We start from the raw sequence: 25315 nt of genomic DNA, 5'->3' as shown, positions 1-25315 counted from the left end.
TATCGTTCTATGCATTTTTTTCAATGTGACAAACTTCTCCCAACTGTATTACTACTGCTGACAAAATAAGTTTTCCATTTATACAATTCCAAGCAACAGTAAGTGTTCTGGATATTGTATCATGAGTGTGGTCCCATAATGGGATGGGGACAGTAAAGGATTATTTTGGGAAAATGTCTGTTGTCTTAAATGACAGCAACTGAAGTTGTTAAAATTGCTGAGAGAAAATGACTGTGTTTTGGCTCATGTACTTTTGTTCCATCCCTTAAGAAATGTATTGATTGGCAAGGTAAAATCTTGGAATACCTCACTGAAGATATCCGCAGCATGTTTAGCGTGATTGACGGAAACAGAATCATTTGGCATCCACCCGATCCCGCGTAACCATTCTAAGTCGGCTTTGTAAACAGCCTATGAAAACAAGACCAGAACGGTTTCAGCAACCCTGGTCACAAGGTCCTATTTATTGTATGCATTGTTCTGATAAGAAATACAACTTGAGGATGATATGCTAGAGCAGCCAGGCAGGTAATTAAGTAAATTAATTAGGAGATGGTATGACAAACTAGGGGACATATTTTCTATTTAAAAGGGTCAGCCTCAATTTAGCTCCAAGTCACTGTTGCCAGGGGTAAGACATGTCCAGAGCTGCATCCTCTGACTTCTCCACAAAATTGGGAAATCCCAGATATGTACACAAAATTTCCTGATTTAAAAAGCTTGACAACTGAATTCAGCATTTTAAAACACTGTATCAACTAAAAAAGCATTTCTGTGCCTACATCCTGTCCATAGACTGCCAATATTTTATTTATGATATGAAACTCGCTACTTACATTCTACGGAAATACTATGTTCACAGTAGTCGTCTTTACCCTGTTCTGTTAAGAATTCTGTTCACACTACCTTCATTGTCTAGATCCTTCCTTATTTTGTGATTTTGATACCACCCTGTGAGGTCTAACTGAAACCAAATTCTTGGCTATATAAAGACATGAAGTGATGATAGAGGATTTAAAGACATAAACTTTCTGGGAGTCATGGTGACATGATAGAAGAGCTCATTCTAGAAAGCTGCACACTCACGTCGCTTTGCAGCTGGTAGGCTTTCTTGGCCTGAATCACGTCATTCTGGTCAGGTAAGCACGTCCACTCGTGCAGGTAATTGTGATAATCAATGTCGCTGACCAGCGTCTGGCATTTTTTAGATTGCAAGATGGAAAGCATATCTGCAGGGCTTTGGAACTTGGTCTTCCATTTGGCCCATTGCAGGCGGTACTCTCTTTCATTCTGAATCTTGCCAGCTATGAGGGCCCACCGGATCTTGTTGTCATCTCTGGCTGTGGGGGCACCCACGTAGTGTCCCTTCTGCTTCTCATGGTCAAGCTTGTACTTATACTGGAGGTGTAAAAACAAAGCAGATGGATCACAGTATGCTGTCTCGATGCACATAGGGCATTTGTTTAAAGCACTGAAGAGCTAAACAAGGCCATACTTACATCACTGGCAATCTCCCTGGAGGCCTTGGCAGCCTGGATAGGGATGGCATCCAGCCGCACATCGCAGCTCATCTTTATTTCATCCCAACCTTCGCGGTAGATTTTCTGAAGAGGAGAAAAATAAATTGTCATTCTAGATTCAATTTACCAATGATTCCAAGGGCTCAAGTGGAATTAATATCAGAGAGGTGCAGTTCTTTGGAATCCCAGAACCAGTTAAAGAAAAGAGAACAGGGGAAAGACTCCCTCTGCATCATGGCACTGGATATGAGCCATGTCTGGAAGTCCAAAGATATGGGCTTGGCAAGAGTTCTCTCTTTTTAGTTTCTGTCATAGCCTCAATGTAGTTGTTCATGATTTTATTTAAAAGGATTTAGCTGCTTCTTGTATTGATGCATTGGTAGTATTGGGATAAGTTTAAGTTCAGACATTAATGGACTATTATTAAATTTCTCTAATTCAGTAATTCACTCTTTTAAATTTTTTTTATTGGAATAAAGTTGATATACAATATTGTATTGGTTTCACATGTGCAACATATACATTACTAGATGCTTGCCATGATAATCACTACCCCATTATTATACCAAGATATGACAGTATTATTGTTTATATTGTTTATCTTGTACTTCCATTTCTATGACTAACTCATTAATTTTTAAATTCAATTCCATTTTGTACCCTTAGAATTATAAACTTTCTACATTTATGAGTTTTTTCCTCCTAATATAGTTTCTTAGATCTTCTTATGTGACTGGTGATACATGTTGTTTGGGGATGTCAGGTGTCTTGCTGAAGTACAGTTGGACCTTAGAAGTCATTCTTTAAATGAACTGTTGTTTTATTTGCAAAGAGAATTTAAAACAGGTAGTGACTGATTTACAGATAACTCAAAAAATATATTTTCATATTTAAATGGACACATTCTGTATTGACAATGTCAGAAACACGCAGAAATAACAGTAATTGAAATGTATCATTCAGAAATCATACCAATCAGTATGGGAGCTTGAACAGTGAAGAAAAGAGAAGTAAATTCCAATTATTGATAGTTTCACGGCCTTTGCATACTGAAATCTAAGTGCTCAGATAGATTTTGTCATTTTAAGTATGGACTAGCTTTGTATGCACTTTCATTCAAAGTTTTGCATGACTCTTGGGTGGGTCTTTCTATACAAAAGAAACAGTATTCTCCAGATTTAAATGTATTATCGTATGGAATATTTAATGTAAACCTGTAACAATGTTTTTTAAAATATCCTAATTTTGTTTATTTGTTTTATTTTGATTTTGATTTACACATCTATTGTTATACTATTATTTCTTATCAAATAAATTTTTGTTCATGTGGTCAAATATATTTCTTATTTGAACTAAAAGAAAAATCTGGGCTTGAGATCATCTAATTTTGAGAACATGGGTAAATTCCTTCATCTCTTTAAGTCTCAACTTTCCCATCTGATGAAAACAAAATAACAGTATTTTACTCATGTTATTTGTTTGAAGATTAAATGAGTCCATTTAACATGAATTTGCTTGGTTACTTATAAAATTGAACACAAATGTTCTGAAATATTATGCTTTTTACATGATGGAAAGAGTGTTATGTAGGGGACTTCACTGAGATTATAATGATACCATGTGTAAAGAAAATGTACATTTTGGTTAACATTCAAATGGGATGTTTGATTTCTTCCAAAACATAAGCCATTCTTATTAATATCCAAATATTTAAAGTTAATAACTTACTTCCCCAAAATGAGCCATTATCATTAATATGTGAATATTTAATATCTAAATATTTACAGTTAATAACTTTACTTTTGATATAATTTCAAATACTAATCTTGCTTATATTATAATATCAGTGGCTACTGTTGGTTCTAGTATTTCCAGCTGAGAACTTTATCATGCAAAGAGAGTGCCTGAGACTTTCCAGAATTTTCCTGTCAAAGATGTCTCTGGATCAAAAAGAAGAGACTGAGGAATTTATGTGGCCATGAAGAGCTGACTGCCTCTCTAGTCACTTGGTGGTAAGAGGGCACTGCACCATGATACTGTTTCTGGACTCCCACCGTCCCCCGCCCCAAAATTTATCACTGCCCTAAAATTATGTTTTCTTCCCAACCCTTGGAAAAACCTTTCTCAAGTGGCTGATACAATAGAGTTGATGGTGCAGTTTGGCACATGGTGAGGAATCTGCTTGGCAAGCTTCTTTTCTCACAAAGATTAATTATTTTTTGAAAGATGTGTATTTCCTGATTTGAAAAGGTACATGCACCCCTATGTTTACTGCCGTATTATAACTTACTTCCAAAACATGAGCCATTGTCATTAATATCTAAATATTTAACATCTAAATATTTACAGTTAATAACTTCACTTTTAACAAAATTTCAAATACTTAGTTACAATAACCAAGATATGGAAGCAACCAAAGTGTCTATCATTACACGAATGGATAAAGAAGATGTGGTTCATAGACACAATAGAATATTATTCAGCAATAAAAAAGAAATCCTGCTATTTGCAACAACATGGATGGACCTAGAGGGTATTATGCTCAGTGAAATAAGCCAGGTGGAAAAAGACAATAACCATATGATTCACTTATTTGTGGAATATAAAGATAAAACAAAACAAAATGAACAAAACAGTAGTAGACTCATAGTTACTGAGAAGTGACTGGTGGTTACCATGAGGGAGGTGGTGGGGTGCGTGAGGGGGATAAAAGGACACAAAAATTCTCAATCATAATATGTTTGTCATGGGGATGGAGAATATAGCCAATGGTTCTGTAACATCTTCCTATGACAGATAGTGACCACACTAGTGGGGGTGAGGATTTAATAATATGGGTAACTGCTGAACTGCTGTGTTATATACTTGAAACCAATATAAGATTGTATGTTAGGATGCTTCAATTAAAAAAACAGAAAAAAGGAAAGATGCAAAGTTCCAAATGATGGTGAATTGCACTAAGGCAGTTCTTTCTTCTCAGGTTAAATTTATTCTGTACACAAGAAATCTCTGTGATCCATGGAGGTAGTACCTTTCTTGGACTCTTAAATTGTGTAGCTAGCCAAGTAATTGAATTCTCTCATTTTATCTAATAGACTTTTCAGTTGGTTTTTTTTTTCCCCCGGCATAGAATGATTTATTCTGCAAATAATCATAATTTTGTCTTTTTCTTTCCAATATTTATCTCTCATTCTTACTCTTATGTAATAATTTTGGCTTGAAGCTTACTCACTTAGCTAGTACATCCAGTGAATGCTGAATAACAGTAATATTAATGGGCACCCTTGTTTTTTTTCCTGACTGAGGATGAGCTTGGCCTCTGATTTGAGATTTATTCTTGTAGTCATGTCAAGAAAATATTCACTTATTCTTATTTTGCTAAGATTTATTTTAAAAAGTTAAGAATGGATTTAGTTACATGCCTTTTCAAATCTAATAAAGTGAGTACATGATTTTTCTTTTTTTGTGCTATTACATCACTAGATTTCTGAATATGGAACCCCCTCTTGGCATTCCTGGATGAACCCTGGTTGTTTGTGTGCTACTGTATACACAAACCACTGAATCTGGTTTATTACTATTTTACTTGAGATACTCTCCATTACTGTCGGCCTATGGTTTCCATTTGTGGAACTATCTTTGACAAGTTTTGGTGATTGTGATGACTTTCCTTCTTTCCACAAGGCTCTGTGGTAGTTTATTTCCTGAAACTGTGAAAGAATTCTCCTCTAATTTGAAGTTGATTTGTGCAAAGTTCTGCAAGGAATTCTCATAATTAATCGGGCTGTCCGACTCTGCTGTCAGGCCCCCCCTCGTTTGTGGGTCTCTTCACCCCTCTTTCCCCTTGCTCGCTCTTGCCCCCTTCTCCCTCTGCCATGTGGACACTGGCTCGCCAGCAACCGGCCTCGCCTGGCGGCTCAGAGCCAGGGATCGGCCCCTCGCCTCACTTGCGGTCAAGGACTGATGGGGAGGCACCTCCCCCACCCCCACGCAGTCAGTCTTCTCGCCCTCGGCTATGAACGGTTCCTTGGGGATATGAGAGCACCAACTGGGTGACTTTCCAAACAAAAAGATTGCCTGTCGAGGTACTTACATTGCTCACATTAAGAGCGTTGGCTCTAGCGAGATTGAATTCTGGAGTATCTGGCATTATGTGGACTGAAGTTTTATCCTTGTCCCAAACTTCTCTGTACTTTGGCTATGGGAAGAACCAATAATAACAAAATTTGTAGTTCTGCTAGTTTCAGTGCACAACTTTCAACTTTTCTGATCCAAAATCTTTTCATATTAAGGTTTTCATGAAACTTCTAGAATCTTTTCATTTAAGTTACTAAAATTAGATATGAAATCTATATTTAATACCTTTTATTAGTCATTTGAACTTTTGTTAAAAATTAATAAGCAAAATATAACAACCCTGTCAACATTATTTATTAAAATATTTGCTGTCATCAATACTATTATCTTTACAAATATATTACCAGGTTTACTATTTATCATTTATTCATAACACTAACTTAGTTTTAATATAGAGGAAAAAAGTGACTTACAATACTAATATTTTCAGCATTAGATCTGGCAAGGATAACGTCAGGTGTGTCAGCGATACTTGTGTACTTGAGATTCACCACAGGTGTCCGATACACACTGTCTACTAAGATTTTCTGGGCATTTTTGACTCTCAGTACCTCAGGAGACCCTTCGGGCATCCAGCCAATGCCACGCAACCACTCCAAGTCGGCTTTGTAGATGGCCTGGGAAAGAAAACAAAGTTAGGGGGAAGCAGGGTTTTTATTTTTGTTTTAATTGTGGTAAAGCAAGAAGTGTTTTTTTATGTTCTGTTTTATCTTCCACAAATGATAGTAAAAACTGGGTAGTAGCCTGACAAACATAATTTTCATTTTACAGCAGTATTTTGTTCTGCTTTGCTTTCTGTGGCAGGAGCACTGTGTACCTTCTAAAAAGCAGAATGATGCAGAAGAATGTTTGGGGAATGCATGGAAGGTTCTTGAATAATATTTAAGTGATCATCATACTAACCAAAGTGGACTTTTAAAGCAAAACTAATGGACTCTCCACTAAGTTCTCCACACAGCAGCCAGAGTGATCTTTACAAAATTTATGATTCAATAAATTATAAATTTTATTTATTATTGTAATTATAAATGCTTAATTGTAAATTACTGATGTCATAATACTCCCCTATCCTATGGACTCCCAGTGGTCTTACAATAAAGACTCAAACCTTAACATAGACTAGAAGGCGTGAGGGCCTAGCAGCAGACCCTGCCTATTCTTCCAGCTTCACGATATACCTGCTTCCCTTTGACCTGTGCATTGGTCTTAGAGTTTGTGGTTTGCATTCATCCTATTTGCATATGCTGGTCATTCTGCAGGACACCCCCACTCCTGCTCCCCACGTTGTCTCCCTTCCACTAAACCAACACTTCCCCAGATAAGCTTCACCCACTTCACTTTTGCATAGCACCATAATCATATTTCCCAACCATCCCAATTTTTTACTAATATTCTCTACTTAATATTTCTTTCTTTGTTATCCATGTGAACACTCTAAAGTCAATAACTTTTGTCTTATTTCTTTTTCTTTATACACCATTGTCTCTTTAGTGCTTAGGACAATGTGTGGCACATGGTGTGTTTAATAAGTATTCTTAAAGGGATAATTAAGAATTCAATCCCTATTTTATCAATTAGATACAATTTTTATCTCAACTGAGTTTTCTTTTTCCAAGATAGCACCTTCATAGAATTGGGATTTGCATTTTCTTGGTTACCTAAACCTGTATTCCCAGATATAGGTAAGTGGGTTGATCAGATAAAATTGCTCTTTGTTAAATGCCAGTTATTAATTTCATAAATAGACACTGTGTTTTACAGAAATGGTTTTTGAGTAACTAGTTAATAGGATACAAATATTGGACTAAAAAAGTAACAAGAGGAGTGAAAAATGTGGGACAATTTCTACCCTAATGAAGAATGACATTATGTTTTAGCATGTAAATATGATGGGGACCCAAAATTCAGAAGAAGGGATTCTTGAAGAGGATTACATACAGATTTTGAGGTCTCCCTTCCTCCTTCTTTAAGAATTTGATTGATATACATTTCTTAAAACACTAAAGTGGCTCAGGTTAATGAAGAGACTACATTTCTTTAGAAAATCACCTAGATCCTCCAGTTGGCAATTCATTTCAAATGATGGATATACTTTCCTACAACAAACTCTTTCATTATGAGAAAGCATCTCTTGAAGCTTAAGTGAACCAAGTTCAGATAATTAAAGGAAGGTATATATTCCCCACAGAAAATAAATATCCTAATGGAAACCTTCTTTCCAAAAGATTGAAGGGAGAGAAAATATTAGTAAATATAAAAATACCTGCAGTAAACTAATGACACATGTGTTGTGAAGAACACAAAATTAATGGAGATAGTGAGTTTGGAGTGTGCTGCTAACCTTTGAAAGTAATTTCAAGGAATGACAGCCTTGTCATTCTTCAGTCGAAGGGCCATGGAAATTCTTATGCTTAGTACACTATAACTGTACATGTTAACGAATCTATAGAAAAATTCTGGTAGCACCACTAACAGTGAAAATGAAAACTTTCTGAATAAGACCAGCAGTAAGGTAAGCAGTTAATAAACTTGGTAAAATACTGAAGTTGTGTTTTCCCAAATACTGGAAGGAGTGACCCAGCCAAGGCTGTGGAAGGCTTTTTCTCTGGAGAATAGCTCACCCCTCAGGCACCTCGGTTGGGCTCCCTACACAAACAATGACTTACATCACTCTGCAGGTCATAGGCTTTCCTGGCTTGGATCACATCATTCTGGTCGGGAAAGCAAGACCACTGGTGCAGGTACTGGCGATAGTCCACATCGCTTGCTAATGCCTGGCCTTCTTTGGCAGCACTGATGGACACCATGTCTACTGGGATGGTGATCTTGGCCTTGTGGTCATTGTAGACCTTTTTGTACAGCCTATCATTCTGCATCTTCAACACATTTGCTGCCCAGACCAGTTTAGGGTCTTCTTTGGCATTGCGACATCCAATATAATGGCCTTTTTGTTTCTCATAAGCATTTTTGTACAGATACTGTTGGATGTGAACAGAAGAAAGGAGAGTCATTTTTTTTCTAAACAGATGGCTCAAAATAACTCTATCTCCCTTAGATTACCCTTTCTGGGGCGCTGCTTTTTTTTCAAATCTACTTCTTGACACATTGGTTTGTCTTCTGTCAGTATGCATGAGAACACTGTGGGAACCTCTAAGGCAAGAACAGCTCTCTGGGTCATCCCCCAATACAGGCTTGTCCAGTGTTTCCCAAACTTTAATTATCGTTTGCCACTGTCATATGTTTTGCCACAAACAACACCAACATTTCATATTTTGTTTTGTCAATTTGATTCTTTGTTTAAATAAATTTATTTTTAAAACATAAGCTTGTTGAAAATTTTCATTTTAAAACTTATAATCCTATCTAAATGGAAAAAAATCAGTATTTTTTATCACATCTTAAAACAAACATAACTATTTAAAAAAAATGCTTGTGCATGTTCTGCATAAAATTTTCACAGGAACCCACTTATGCATATTGCACTTCAAGAAACAGTGGGATTCCTTGTACCCACTGAATCTCTAAGTGCTTGTAAATTAAATGATATTGAGAAGATATTGAAAAGAAAAGAAAAATCTGTGCTTAAATGTAAGACAAGCAGAATTAAGCACAGAGGGTCATGTCATCAAATTGTTGTAAAAGTTGTTCTTGAATTTGGGATTCTAAAACAAGACACTAATGACAATGACCTCCATTCTATTAAAATATAATTTCTGGGGAATTGAGGTAAAGATTAGTAAAGTAGTAACTCCCTGTGTGTCTACTAGTTAGTGTTTGTTCAGGCTGGGCGAGGAGGGGCTCTCACATCACTGGCAATATCCCTGGAAGCTTTGGCACGTTGGAAACCTATGGCATCTGCTCGCAGGTCATAACCTGTCATCTTGACATCTTCCCAAGCTTGCTGATATTTTTTCTGCAAATGGAGATTGCAATGCCACTGTTAATCTGGAGAGGGAGCTACTGAGTCAGCATTACTGATAGGTTCAAGAATACATGTTACACTGAAAATTAAGCTTCCCTTAAGATTTATGAAACAGGCTGGTTTCCTACTGAACTTAAGTTCCAGTATATTTTTGATGACATTTAGTAAAGTTCTCTCCCAGTTACTTCTTTTTTAAAGACGGAGATTGAGGAGATAGTAAATCATGTGAAAATGAGGAAAAAAATACTATTTGGCTTTTAAAAGGAAAAATCAATGATGGGCCACTAAAAAGTTAATTAAATATTACCAAATCTGTGTATGTATGTTTTTATGTCATGTCTTTCTGGAAACCACCGAATTTTTTCTTCCAACAAAGATAAGGACACTCATCTCTATACCCATACACACATGACACTTATCATTAACTTAAGGGCTAGAAATAAAAAGAATGGTAGGGAAATGCCCTTTGCTAAACTCTCTCTGGAGCATATCAAATAAAAGTTTGGTTAGGCAGAGAACATTATGTAAAGCAAGTCGTTTGCAGTTCCTTACATTGCTGATCTGTATGGAGTTGATCTTGGACTGCAGCATCAGTGGGGTGTCAGGTGGCACATTCACATTAGCCTTCTCTTTGTCCCAGGCATCGCGATACAATGGCTGACAAAAATGAAAAACAAAAGATGGTTTATAAGTAAATAAGTCAATTACTACATGAATAAAATTATAGGTATGATTAGAAGTTCTCTGGATGGTCTCACATATAAAATTAGATCACATGTTGTTCATTTGCATTTTTATTTAGAAAGTGCCAACAGTAACTTCAACAAGAAGAAATACATTCATGTCTAATATAAAATGAGTCAGAAACATGGTAGTAAAATGATCTTTTTCCATTTATTCACATGTAATTACCTGGCAGGCAAACCTACATAACAGGAAACTACAATAACTTACATTATTAATCGAGTCCTGGCTTTCTTGACCCAAATAAATATCATAATGTCTGATATTGAGGTTGCCTCTGGATTTTCAACTTATTTCATGAATGAACAGCAATACAGTTTTGGGATCATGGTATTAACTGGCAGAAAAGTGTTATAGGCAAGATCTCAAATCTGTTCAACGTATGTATCAGAGTCTGTGGAGCATGAGAATGCCTACCACACTAATACTGACCAAAGAGTTATCTAAGTAAGTGAAATGTGGATACTGCTCATTGACTGACCATATAAAAGTCTACCTAGATACCTGCAAGTTCAAGATTCTAATGCCGGTATTAGCAGTTTAAAATTCACTTTTAGAATTTGTATAAGAGACCTCTTCAAAATGTCTGAACATATCACCAAACCAGCTTACCTCACTGATCTGTACAGAGTTGATCTTTGCCATGATGATTTCAGGGGTATCAGCAATGCTGGTGAATTTGAGGGCCTCTGGCCTTATACGATACAATCTTTCATTCAAGAGGTTCTGAGCATTCTTCACTCTCATCACTTCCACAGAGCCCTCTGGCAACCATCCTATACCCTTCAACCACTCCAGGTCTGACTTGTACACATTCTACATGAAGGAGAGGACCACAGGGTTCAGAAGAGTCAGCTTCACCCACTAGAGCATGATGCCAGCAAACCACATACCACCTCTATCTAAATCAGCAGGGTGGCCAATCCCATGGAACTCAACGGCCAACATTATATGTTAACATTTGATTTTTACATCCCTAACACACATCTCTGGGAGAAATTCACAGTATCCTAGGAATAGGAGAAGGGCTGACAAGTGGCACTCACAGAATGACAAACAGCAAAGGCAGATAATTTTGTTTTTATTTAAGGTTGAGCTCCTGTGCTCACCACTTGAAATCTGCCTTTTACATACCACTGGGAATAATAGCTTTAGGAATTTGGGAGAAATAGGTCCTTAGATGCATGTATAAGGAGAAAAAAATACATACCTATATCTATATATCTCTCTCTTCCCCTTTACAAATATACTATATTCATTTTATATACACACACACACACACACACACACATTTTTCCTATATATATATATATATATATATCAGATAAACCTGAAATCCAACATTTCCTTATTTTTATATCTGTTTCTGAAATTTAGATATCTGACCATGCAAATGTAATGGATCAGAACAAGTGAGATTGAAATTTTCTACCCAGTTACACAGAATACATAGAAAAAGAGTGGTTTACATCTTGATGACTATGGCCTTGCCATATAAAGAATCCTCTGTAAGATAGAAAGTGTTCAGAAAATCTCTACTACCATGGATGTATATAACATGTTAGGTTCTATTAAGATTACTATTCAAATTATGTCCCTGGGGAAAACACTGATTAAACCCACAGCCACACTCTCCCCAAGAGTCTAGTGAAGATATACGCACATCGCTCTGCAGTTCGTAGGCTTTCTTAGCTTGGATCACATCATTCTGATCCGGCAGACATATCCACTGGTGCAGATAATTGCGATAATCAATGTCGCTAACCAGGACCTGGCATTTCTTGGCCTGGACAATTGACATCATGTCCAATGGTGTATTGTGAATTCCTTTAGACTTCTCATAAGCTTTCTTGTATTCTCTGTCACTCTGGATCTTGGCAGCATGTATAGACCATACCAATTTGGGGTCATCTTGTAGGGTACGGAAACCCACATGGTGGCCCAGTTGCTTACGGTAACCTTCTTTGTATTTGTACTGAAGTTGTGAAAAACCAGATAAGAAGACATATAAAAATAATGTAATAGGAAGACTTTTCATCAAATGCTTTCAGAATGTTTTTTTAGCCTTGTGTAAATTGGACCAACTGGCAGTCATGTATTTCAGTTCACTCTGAAGAATTGGAAAGTGCTATTTTAGGTAGTTTCATAGAAGACCTGAGTAAATCAGGAGGAAAATAATATAGTGAATAAGAGTAATAAAGAAATAGCTAACATTTACTGAACAATCACTATACACCAGATAACTATTATGAGTGCTTCAAATGTATTAGGTTGATCCATATGAAATTGCTGCATTATTTATTTATAAATAGTTGCATAGTAGCAATTATAATCTCATTTAAACCTCACAGTGTCTCTATGAGGTAGGTAATATTATTATCACATATTTCAGATGAGGAAAATAAGGCACAGTAGAGTAACTGTCATCCCCAATATTGCCTGGCAAGTGGAACATTAGATCATATGTCCCCTAAGAGTACTGAAGGTATCTCAGGTACAGAAAAGTCATATGTGTTTTAGAGATAGAGGAGAAAGGTGCACGTTTCAGGAATGGAAAGCAAGGTTGTTGGTTTGAATCAGAAGATGACAACAAAAGGTCTGTGGACAAGAGTTTCTATTTTGTCCACACTTGTCCTAAGTGTCTTAGGCCTAGAGCAAGATGGTCTGTTTCTTCCCTATACGTGGATAGCATAGGAAAGTTTAGACAAAAGGAAGAGAGAGAGAATTGGGAATAAGGCAGATACTGTGGATTGGCTATGGTTTTTAGAGACAAAAAGAAGGAGGAAGAAGGAAGAAATAGCTGATTCAATCAATAAAAAAAGAGAGTAACCTGGAGAAAGGGAACAACGATGGCTTAAAGTTTGGAGCTGGGGAGTACTTGGTAGGATAATTATTTTGACAGTTAATAAGATTTAAAATTATTGTTAAATGAACTTCAAAAGGTTACTAAGAACATTATACATAAAACTCCAGTATAAAATTTTCTATGTAAGATATGATTTCAGTCTTAAGTCTTATATGAAACTTTCATCTGTGATTCATATTTATGGAGAATGTCATAAATATTTAGAAGATAGAAAGATACCTGTCAACAATAAAATGTACTGGTTCTTGAATTTTTTCTAAGAATTTGTACAGAACTTTATGGTATTTTACTTCTACTTAGGAACAGTTTAGCTGTTATTTATGTATATACCCCATCTATGCTAACCTGAATGTTTTTCATCCCATTTTAATGTTTCTAAATACAGAAAATCTTTAGTGCAGGACAAAATACAATTGTTTCCATAGATTTTTTTAAAAACTAAGATTCTGGAAAGTACTCTCCTTAATTGTTGTATAGAAGAGAAAAGCCACAAGGAAATAGGAGCTGTACCTCGCTGGCAATTTCTCTGGAGGCTTTGGCACGTTTGATTTCAATGGCATCTGCCTTTATGTCATAGCCTTTCTGTTTGGCTTCATCCCAGTCTTTCTGGTAGAGTTTCTATTGAGGGAACACACAGGATTATTTACAAAGATTGAAAATAAGTGAATATAGTTAAAGTACTCATAAAGTGAATCATAAGGCATAACGTAAATGAAGGCAGCATAAGGAAAGAGCAGAACAGTCACTTCTGAGTACTTCTTTTGATTATTGGCTATTTACTTTTGGAGTGCAGGATACTTCTGATTAAAATTTTAACGCAAAACACCTAAATCTACTAATGTTTGAACATTTGCATTCATCGCAATATGGTACACATCTGAAAATACCCCACCACGTAGTACATGGAAACAAAGAATCAACTGTGAGGCTAGAAAATCTTCATCAAGGCACCGCATAAGACCTGATAAGATTTTTTCCTAATGTTGCCCTTTGACTTTTCAGAGGTCTCCACTGAAGGGATGTTACACAGATATTCATACATATCCTACTCTATGGGTATAATTAAAACTTGTCTTTTGGCATTTTTTTATGTCAAACAAGAAAGTTCTAGATCAATCAAAAACCTATAAAGACAGTAAAGACTGTTACCTCTTACACTTTCTCATGTAAGAAGCACTCAACTAGGGATTTAATTACTCTCGATTACTATACAATGCAATGGAGCTATCAGAAACCAATAGGTTGGAGGTTTCCCACTCTTGCAGTATAGGGATGCAACCATGTATCTAAACTAATGTTTAAAAGAGAATTTCCATTCATATTGCCTTTGTAATGGTAACCAATGAAAGTTTCTATCACCAAAACTGAGAACATTTCCAAGACAGGTAATTTGGTCACGATAACGCACTCCCTAGAATGACAGATACTGTCTTCTAAAGGCATTTACACTTCATCCTTATGCTTCTTACATTGCTGATCTGCAAGGCATTGATGTGGGCCTGTAGCATGACTGGTGTGTCAGGAGGAATGCTGATGTTGGCTTTATCTTTATTCCATGCTTCTTGATATAGTTTCTGTGGAGAGAAGGGAAATATTACTTTAATACCTCAATAGAGAATGGCTGTTTGCAACATTAAGCTTTAGTAACTATTCAGCCTTTTGTGATGGTTAATTTTAGGTGTTAACTTGGCTAGGCCACAATATCCAAATATTTGGCCAGACATTCTAGATATTCCTGTGAAGGTATTTTTTTAGATGAGAATCACATTTATATCAGGAGACTTTGGGAAAAGAAGACTATCCTCTGTAATGTGGGTGAGCCTCATCCAATCAGTAGAAGGCCTTAATAGAAAAATTAACTGACCATCCCAGAGCAGGAAGGAATTCTGCCAGCAGACTGCCTTTGGGCTTGAACTGCTACTCTTCCCTAGGCCTCTGCCTGCTGGCCTATCCTGCATATTTTAGGCTTGCCAGCCTCCACAGCTGTGTGAGTCAATTCCATAAAATCCATAAAATCAATCTCTTCTATCTTCCCAATATATCCTACTGGTTCCATTTCTGTGGAGAACCCAGACTAATACAGTGTTATACCACTTATGCAGTATTTTGCTACAAGTTTTACTATTTAACAGGAGTTAAATAAATATTTGTATCCCTGGATTGCAATGGAGTGACATTTTTTCCTTCTAGTGCTTCAGAGTGTGGGTGTGTGGTAGCAGAAAAGCACGCTGACGGCTGTCAGAACACTGCCCGGCATGTGCCCTCGTCCAACCGTCAGGAGATTCTTAGAGTTGCTCCCATTAGTGCAAGTCTCTGACATGGAGCAGTCCACTTGCTTGGTCTGAGTGGCATCATCTGAAAATAAAGCCCTGCAAAAGGAAAGCTTAGTGACTGGATGGTTCCTACCTCACTCATTTGCAGAGAATTAGCTTTTGCCAGGACAACTTCTGGGGTGTCAACAATGGAGGTGAACGTCAAGGCTTCTGGCCGTGTTCTATAGAGTCTTTCATTTATCAGGTCTTGAGCAACCTTCACCCTGTTCATTTCTACGGAGCCTTCTGGCATCCAGCCAATGCCGCGCAGCCATTCCAGGTCTGCTTTATACACACTCTGCAAAGGGGTTAGAACGAAATTTTGTTCCAGTATTAGACATATCATCCCTTACTTGCAAAACAAAGTACATGGAATTGAGGGGCTGATAAGCACAGGAGATGGTGGTTCCAAAAGTGTAGGACCTAGATTTTACATGATCCACAGGTGCTAATATTGATGGCAGAGTAATTTGTAAAAGCATAGTTATTTATACTCACCATGAATAAGCATAACATAGTAATAATGCAGAATTTCCTAATAATTATTTGATAATTGGAAAAAACTACAGAACTGAAATATTATAAAAAGGAAATTTTGTTGAATCTCATTGCTTTTTCAGCCTGTAATAACAGGTCCCAGGAAACTCCACTTAGTGTTTTGAGTATAGTACAACAATGGAAGTTATTTTTAAAAACTTTCAAATAATTTATGTTTGTCTGAAATAAATTTTCATTGCCAGAAAGAATAAATAACATGAAGAAAATAGTGTGGAATCTAGGCCAGGGAATAATGGACATGATCTAAGTAGGGCTCTTCATTCAGTTCCTTTGTCTGTGGATCCCATGACATAACTCCTACATTTCTGTTTTGTACTAAACAACATGAATGGTGCCCCCGCTGCTGTGCAGCGTTCAGTCTGTGGCTCTGTCCACAGAGGCACTGACTGGACAATTAATAAATCTGTGTTGCCCCATTTCACCTCTCCCAAAGTTCATGGTACGTACGTCACTCTGAAGATCGTAGGCCTTCTTGGCTTGGATAATGTCATTTTGGTCGGGTAAGCATGTCCAGTGATGCAGGTAGTTCCGATAATCAATGTCACTGACAAGAATCTGACATTTCTTGGCCAGCAAGATGCCTAACATGTCCACTGGGCTGCTGAACTTGGTCTTCCACTTCTGGAAATCCTTCTTGTACTCCCTTTCACTTTGAATCTTCCCTGCGTGTATGGCACACATAATCTTGGGGTCATCCTCAACGCGCCGGGCTCCAATGTGGTGGCCTCTCTGTTTCTCATATGCTTCTTTATATTTGTACTAAAATGCCAGAATACAGCTTTAGAAAGCCAGATTTAAGACCATATACATTCTGACAATTACAGAAAACATGGAAAGCCCTAAGCAGAAGGACAAGAATTTCATATTGCAACCATTTGGGCATCTCTGACAATTTTAAATAACCCTTTAAATACTGTCACGAGCATAACTGTACTGTAATCCTACATCCTCACTGGTGGAACCCCTCCATGCAGCAACTGTAATTCCAAAATGTATTTTTCTGCTCTGTGACAACAAAGGGAAAAATCTTAAAAGGTAGGAAGCAGGCCTGGTGGAATACATATGAAAGCAATTACACAGTGTGGTCCACCAGCAACACTATGGTGGTTCAGCAATGTGGAACCACAGTATTACACGGAGGGCACTTACGTCACTGGCAATGTCCCTCGAAGCCTTAGCACTTTTGATGGAAATAGCATCAGCTCTCAGATCATAGTCCTTCATCTTTGATTCATCCCATCCCTTGGTGTAAAGTTTCTAGGCAGAAGATAATACATTACAGAAAAATAAAAAACTGTTTTGGAAACTTAATAGGCCAATTACAAACAAGAAAGTGATAAGGTGGAAAAAGTATTTTAATTATTCCTAGAAAGACTTAAATGACAATCAGGAAATCTCTTACTTGGCTGATATTGGCAGAATTGGTCTTGGCCAGAATGATTCCTGGGGTGTCCGGCATTACATGGATGGAGGTTTTATCAGTATCCCAAGCTTCTGTATATAAATGCTACAGGGGAGGTGAGGTAAAACCTTTTGTTAAAGCCTATATATTACAGTTACCATAAAATTTAACACATTTAACAGTAAAAAAAAGAGCTTTGTTAAGGCTATTTGGAGGTAAGGGAAAGAAAAGGGTAATGAGATAGTGAAATGAAGTAATATAACAGCCATATAATAATCTCATAGCTAATATGAAGAGATATAATGGTCTCAAATGTTCATTCTTTTCATCCAGTGAATTCCAAGCTTACTCACAAGACCTGCAAGGACAGAGTGCGGCTATAGAACTATGATATAATAGAAGTCCCTGGACTTCAGAGTCAATCCCAAGGTCAAACCCAACTCCACTGTGTCCAAACTGTATGATATGATAGTGAAGAAGGAATGCAGTGCCTAACGTTCTTCATTAGTAAGAGGGGGATAACCATGTTTTTATTGAATATTTTGTGAAGAGTAATCATAACACAGGTAAAATGCCTGAGGCACTCAACAAATCACTATGGTTGCTGTCAGTGGGTGTGGTACAAAAAGGAATTTCTGGAGTTTTACTACCCGAAGCTTTGGATTTGCTGAGAGCCAATTTCATATTCTGTACTGAGCACACAGTCTCACTGCCTGAAGGTTTAGAAGATGTCCAAGTAGGGGTGGGAGAATTCAGTCAGTTCAGTCCTATCCAAAATGTGCCTATTAAGGGCCTACGCAGTGAACAAAGATTTAGCTCAGTATCAATAAGCGAATTGCTAGAACTCTGGGAAAAAAAAAAGTGAGCATTTTTATGTACTGGTTGTATAACAAAACTGGAAGCAATAATAGTAGCTTACTTTCCAAAGTGAATTTCTGCAACCTAAGATGGAAGGAAGAGCACAGTAAGCAACTAATTTGAGTGTGCACTGGCATTCCCAGGCTTTAGAATAAAATGCTAAATGGCTGCATATTTCTCACAGGATGGATGAATGCACACCAACGGCTTGAGTGTGCTCTGCCCAGGAGAATGTGCAGCAAAAAGTTAGGCATTTGTGGATGTCTCCAGGTTACCACTCAGAAGAGTGTGAGCACTATTCTAGAGAAATTACCCCAGGCTACACTTCCTCATGCACGCAAAGAATTAAAGGACACAGTGCTGAGAACAGCATGCAGGTCCAGCTAGAAATCAAGCACATGCTCTGTTGAAGGCCTGCACAAGAATCAGGCCCATTACATCTCCTTTTTCTGGAAAACCTTCAGGGTGCTTCTCACTTTATGAGCTAAGTTCATGGAAGGTATCACTCAGGCAACTGGAAGACGCTGGAGACTCACCTTGCTCATTGTCAGGGCATTATTTTTTGCCAGGACAATCTCTGGGGTGTCTGTAATGCATGTGAATTTGAGCTGCTCTGCAGGCAGGCGGTACTTTCTCTCACTCAGGATATCTCCAGCTCTCTTCACATGCTCCACCTGTACAGAACCAATGGGCACCCATCCAATGCCTCTCAGCCACTCAAGATCAGCCTTGTAAATAGCCTGAAAATGAAATAATGCCAAATATTTATAGAAATTACCTGGTGTCTGGTCTTGATTTAGCATATACAGATGATGTGTAATTCTTCATCTTGTGTAAATTTCAGGGAAGACCCACAGGATTTTTGCACTTTGGTGCAGAGTGGCTAATAAACATTTTGTCCCTGAAAGTAGCCAATGTTTGCCTTTTTAAAGACCCACAAAATCTCTCTGATGAGATGGGGATTTCATCAATGCAAAACCCTTTTAAGGAAACTACTGCCTACTGCCTACCTCCTGAATATGAAGTATTTATTCCCTGATTTGATTGCCCATATCTCCTGTGTAGTAATAATACTGTTAGTAACACAGTTTGTTCTTGTTTCCTTGGGCAGTGGCCTTCACAGCCAGTCATGTGACATTGAGAAAGGATGAACCCTACTGGCTGACCACATATTGAATTAATGTGTTTTCTAGGGACAACAAAAAGGGCATATTTTTTCATATGATTTTATATGCATGCTTCTAAGCCAAACGATGCATATATTTTTAATCTTATCTTATGCTTAGCCCTCATTTTTTGCAGTGTAATTTGAGTAAAACAAGATATTTTATCTTCTTTTAATTTTGTTTTCTTGAATTTAGATAACTGGCTAAAGGAGAATTTTCCTCACAAGTAAGAGCAAGAATTCTTTTTGTTTGTATGGCTTTAGGGGAACCACTTTTTTACAATGTCTCTGCTTTTGTCATTCCTTCAAAAGTGACTACGTGTCAGCCTGATCAAAAAAATGAGGAGCTACGATACCACTGGGGTAGCATTTGAGTGCCAAAGACAGTCTGCTGGCTGACAGCAAAAGCCCCTCACATATTCCTAGGGAGCTACTGGTGTCAGCTTCCTAGCAAAATTGTCTCAATATGTATAATTCATTCTTCAACTTCCTTACACAAGTTATATTAGATATTTGCTAGAAGTCAAGTAGTCAGAAAAACGAAAAAGCAATCAATTCAACTGGAAAAGTAGGTTGACTTCAACCAGGAATGCTTAACCTGGCATCAATGAATGTGGATAGAAAAAAAACCCACACTATCTTTATTTTCATTAACCTTTAACTGACATACAACATTTCTTCCAATTATAAGTTTAGGCAACAGATCATAGCAGTATTGACACTATGTGGGACTCCATCAGCAACAGAAATCACAAATGTCTTCATATCTATTACGGTAGTTGCAGACATCTTGAAATATTTATGCTTGTCACTTCTTTAAATAGTTATTATTACACTCCCCGCTAGATCTTTTTATTTAATGTATAAATAAAAAAGCATATATATAGTACATCACAAATTTAGTTTAATATGTTGATAATTATATTTCAATGTAGTCAAGTTTTTTTTGAAACCTATATATATGTGTTTTATTTTATGTACTTCATGACACTGTCTTGAGAAGTTGTCCATAAATTTTACCAGGCTGCCAAAAGATGCCATGACACAAAAAGAGGACCCATTTTACAATTTGGAAACAAATTCTGGTGAATATTAAACCCACTCACGTCACTCTGAAGGTCGTAGGCCTTCCGAGCCTGAATGATGTCATTCTGATCGGGCAGACAGGTCCATTCGTGTAGGGGATGCTTGTAGTCTATGTCGCTTACAAGGACCTGACACTTCTTGGCCTGGACCACCCCCATCATGTCCACTGGGCTGCTGAACTTGGTCTTCCACTTCTCAAAGTCCTTCTTGTACTCCCTCTCGCTCTGGATCTTGGCCGCATGGATAGACCACATCATCTTGGGGTCATCCTCAATCTTACGGGCCCCAATGTGGTGGCCGAGCTGCTTGCGGTAGCCTTCCTTGTACTTGTACTGAAAAAAGAAAAGATATATGAGTCTAATATAAGAACATCTCATTTATATTGTATTTCATAGTTTAACACATACAGTATTTCTTTTCATTTTCCTTACCACTAGTGTGAGGGACAGAAATGTTAATGTTATCAACCACATTTTATAATATAGAAACCTGAAGCCTAGAGGGATTAAGTGTTTTGTTGAAGGTCACATCATAAATAGGTGGCAGAGCTGAGACTAAAATAGAGAATCTCTGGTTCTTAATATTTTTCTCCTATTAAACTATACTACCTAATTTACATTTGCTTGCTTAATAAGTAAAGATAAAACATCTTGTACAACTAAAAAAGCATCTACTTAATTAAAAAATGTGAACAATCTTTTCTAAAAATGTTCTGACATTAAGAATATTTTAGCATATGTCCCTTGTAATTAGAACTCATAGTGAATTCCCTGATTGAGGATATGGGCTACATTTAGATAGTTTCACCAGGAAACATCTCCCTCAATAGCCTGTCAATGTCACTGAACTTTCACTATGAGAGTCATACCTTGAGTTAATACTCTGTCTACTTTTAAAATACAAGAATAACACATTATGGTCCATTTTACTATGAGATGATCATAGTGTGGGCTTCTCAAACTTAACAGCCTGAAAGAGTTATGATGATAGAAGAAATGAAGTGTAAGTCTAAGGCATGGGACCCTTCCAGAAGAAGGAAAGTCTGGATTTGGGCCCAAGGGAGCCCTGGTACAGAATAACAACACTCATGAGATGTTTCTTATGAGAAGGGAAGGACTAGAGAATAGAGACAAGTGGGTCCTGAGGAAGAGCTTTACTCACTTCTCAACTTGTTCTTGTAACCAGTTAGGGCACCTCTGTAGGAGATCCTCACTAGAAGGTTCAAAGGATGGGCCAAAACTCTAAAATTCACCCACCAGCTAGTCTTCCTTTAATGACAGAAGTAGGAAAGAGTTCACATTTCTAGTGGCTGATTTACATGTGTACCAGTATATTTTTCAAACATCTGATCAACTGCTCAATTTCTCAGGCTGAAAATTATGAACCATTTTTTTAGTGTCCATAAAACACTGATTTTTAAAGCATATACCTCTATCTTTGATTGACGAACAGGTATAAATGACACAGTACCTTGGGCTGTTCTTCGTTTCCATTTGCAACTTTGTATATAGGGGAATCACTAAATGAACCTGAGACTGCTGGGGACAATCAAAATTCTGGCAAGAAAAACTGTAAAAGCTGCCATTTGTGATCATCTTTCCATAAGAAATACCTCTTCCAAAAACATCAACTCACATCACTAGCAATCTCTCTTGAAGCCTTGGCTGCTTGGATTGGAATAGCGTCCAAACGTAAGTCACAGCCTTCCTTCCTGGACTCTTCCAAAGCAAGTCTATAGAGTTTCTGTAAAAGAGAGTTGTTGGTCATTACTCCTTTCATAAACTAATGAAGCTGTTTATCATTACATTTTCTTGTCTTCATTAAACTACAGAAATAAAATCCACAAAGTCCATTAGCAGGGTGGGTTTCTACAAAACTTTGCCTCATAGGTGCTCAAGGATTAAAAGGCACATGTTCTAAACTTCGAAATTTCATTTATTTGTAAATTAAAAAAAAATACATTTTGGGGAGATCAGCATGTGGTTGCCAAATTCAGTTTTGCCAAACAAGCACATGTTAAAAAAGAACTATTTACTATCACTGCCCTATTATAAAAGAAAGGGCATCTTAATGCTAAAGAAGGAATGAGGAACTTTTAAGGAAGAAGGAATGTTTAAAATTGAATATATTTGGATTTATGAAAAATTCCATGCATTGTCTCTATTTTTTCTCATTTTGGGGATAACTAAACTATCATCACAGACCATGATCAAAGTACAGTAGTGTTTCAGAACCATTGCCCTGCTGAAAATGTTGGTTCTGAAAGAGATGCCTAGAAAAATGCTTGCAAATGAAATTCAGTGATAATCAGGATATTAATGAGACAGTAAAATAATATAGGACATGGTAACTTTCTGGGTTCCAACCAACCCAGTGCCTTCCTACTAAGTAGTTGTTGAATAAAATAATGACAATACCCACACTGACCTGTAGGGGAAGGCTTCAGGAATATAATTCCTAATGGAATTTTTCTCCATAAGCTTTCCTTTCCTGATATCCTGTTGCCAAAAGGCTGGCCTACTTTGTGGACCTACCACATAATCCAAACTTGAATTAAGGGAGAACTAGCTCTTTTACTGAAAATGTAAGTTTGGAGTATGTATGATAACTTAGTTGAAACATTTCACTAAGGAAACAGTTACAATAGTTCATTTTTGCCTTTCTATTCATTATAAGATCACTAGTTGACTCACATGACTGTAGTTTATTCGGTTGAGTTTGGCTAGCATGATTTCTGGTGTATCAGGCATGACATGAATTGTTTTCTTATCATTGTCCCAGGCTTCAGTATACAGTCGCTATGGAAAAAAAAGATGAGAAAAATTATTTTGGAATTCACAGACATTTTTTCATTATGTGTCAGTCGCCTCTCCCCTACAAAGTAGAAATAAAATATTAAAGTTGCATAAGTCCTACCTCCCTGTAGATAAATTACTATTTCCAAGAGTATTTAACTCACTATTTCATTGACTCAGAGTTTTTACTGCTTCTCATTAAAATTCTTCAGCAATTCTGAGAAGTATAATTGCATTGCAGTATTGAAAATATGTAATTATGAAATAATTACAGCACAGAGTATTTTCAACACAAGTTTAATATTTTGAAGTATTACTAAGTAACTATGGTATTATAATGGAAAAATCATTTTAAAAATACCATAAATCCTATAGGAATCTTTAAAATATACTAATATGCCGGAATTTTTACCTTGTTCTATGGTGATTTCTGATACCTACTGGTGAGGAGTGAAGACTCACCTTATTCATGTTTATAGCATTGCTTTTTGCCAGCACCTGCTCTGGAGTGTCAGTTACGCAGGTAAATTTCAGTGTCTCTGGTCGCTGGCGGTAGATATTATCACTCAGGATCTCTGCGGCTCTCTTGGCTCTCAGAACTTCGAAGGAGCCAATCGGAACCCAGCCAATGCCTTTCAGCCATTCAAGGTCTGACTTATACAAATTCTACAAATCAACAGAGATGAAACATATATATTAATTAATGGTTCAGAGATATAGTCACAAAATGGCCCATACTAGAGAAATACAAAGTACCGATAAACAGATAAAGCTACCAGCACAGTTGATCACCCATTCAAAAGCATTATTGAATCCTGAGCATATTTTTTCCCTAAGCATTGTTTAGTACCCGCATTGAATCCAGAAAGATGAGAGATATATTTAAAACTAAAAGACACAGTCCTGCCCTTGAAGGTACTACCAAGATTTTAGATGAGAGCAGAGCTTCTTAAGCCTTGGAAAATGTGCTCTAATAGTTCCCAGTAAGATCACACACTGAGACCAGTGTCATGTGAGGGTTACAGTCACAAAAACTCTTGCCCTCCTTTTTTTTCTTTTAGGGAAAAGAGGTGAAATTCAAGTATAGTAGTGAGTTGCAACATGTAGTAATGTTAACTTTTACAAGTTGCACTCTTGATTTGCATTTTTCCAACTGAGATATAATTGACATATAGCATTATATTAGTTTCAGGTGTATAACATAATAATTCAATATATGTATATATTGTGAAATGATCACCATTCTTGCCTTAATTTCCATCTTCAAAGTCACAAATATCAAGAGTGTAATGTAGTGTTATAAAGATAACAGATGTTTTCCTAATTACTCATTTTGTTTACTCTCAATATGACATGTTAACTGTGAATTAGATGATTGGTTTTGAAAAAGGCAAGACTATCTTAGTATTTTTCTGACCATAAGTATAAAATATAAGAGTTTATTAAAATAATTTAGCACAATATATTTCTGGGATCTCCACACTACCTTCTACTGACACACACATCATTTCCACCTCTCTAGCCAAAAATTTGTGGCTGTGTATATATATATATATATTTTGGGGGGGTATCATTAATCTATAATTACATGAGGGACATTGTTTACTAGACTCCCCCCATCACCAAGTCCCCCCCCCAACAAACCCCATTACAGTCACTGTCCATCAGCGTAGTAAGATGCTGTAGAATCGCTACTTGTCTTCTCTGTGTTGCACAGCCCTTCCCGTGCCCTCCCCCCATTATACATGCTAATTGTAATGCCCCCTTTCTTTCCCCCACCCCTTATCCCTCCACTGGCTGTATATTTTTAAGGACTACATTTCATCTAACTCAGACAAAGGAAGCTTGAAGCACCAGGAAGAAATATACCTGTATATAATTGATCATATATATACTTTATTTCCTCTTTTACATATAACTTTAGGGGAAGACAACTGTCCAATAAATTGT

The 25315-nt window shown here is 37.0% G+C and overlaps 1 protein-coding gene across 30 annotated transcripts in view; it reads right to left on the bottom strand.

Annotated features, from left to right (window-relative positions):
- NEB (nebulin) overlaps positions 1 to 25315 on the bottom strand; it is a 200297-nt gene that overhangs the window by 69975 nt on the left and 105007 nt on the right. For all 30 annotated transcript variants that reach the window (XM_057505612.1, XM_057505584.1, XM_057505595.1 and 27 more), the window contains 21 exons: positions 23828 to 24031; positions 23264 to 23368; positions 22206 to 22313; positions 20591 to 20902; positions 18856 to 19059; positions 17462 to 17566; positions 17209 to 17316; positions 16507 to 16818; positions 15596 to 15799; positions 14659 to 14763; positions 13700 to 13807; positions 11987 to 12298; positions 10936 to 11139; positions 10132 to 10236; positions 9463 to 9570; positions 8324 to 8635; positions 6071 to 6274; positions 5614 to 5718; positions 1500 to 1604; positions 1087 to 1398; positions 307 to 411 (listed from right to left, as the gene is read on the bottom strand). In XM_057505612.1, the coding sequence (XP_057361595.1) occupies positions 307 to 411; positions 1087 to 1398; positions 1500 to 1604; positions 5614 to 5718; positions 6071 to 6274; positions 8324 to 8635; positions 9463 to 9570; positions 10132 to 10236; positions 10936 to 11139; positions 11987 to 12298; positions 13700 to 13807; positions 14659 to 14763; positions 15596 to 15799; positions 16507 to 16818; positions 17209 to 17316; positions 17462 to 17566; positions 18856 to 19059; positions 20591 to 20902; positions 22206 to 22313; positions 23264 to 23368; positions 23828 to 24031 (3747 nt within the window). The remainder of the gene's footprint in view (positions 1 to 306; positions 412 to 1086; positions 1399 to 1499; positions 1605 to 5613; positions 5719 to 6070; positions 6275 to 8323; positions 8636 to 9462; positions 9571 to 10131; positions 10237 to 10935; positions 11140 to 11986; positions 12299 to 13699; positions 13808 to 14658; positions 14764 to 15595; positions 15800 to 16506; positions 16819 to 17208; positions 17317 to 17461; positions 17567 to 18855; positions 19060 to 20590; positions 20903 to 22205; positions 22314 to 23263; positions 23369 to 23827; positions 24032 to 25315) is intronic.

The sequence above is a fragment of the Manis pentadactyla genome, chromosome 8, assembly GCF_030020395.1.
Source record: "Manis pentadactyla isolate mManPen7 chromosome 8, mManPen7.hap1, whole genome shotgun sequence".
Classification (NCBI taxonomy): domain Eukaryota; kingdom Metazoa; phylum Chordata; class Mammalia; order Pholidota; family Manidae; genus Manis; species Manis pentadactyla.
This window is presented reverse-complemented; position numbering and strand designations above follow the sequence as displayed.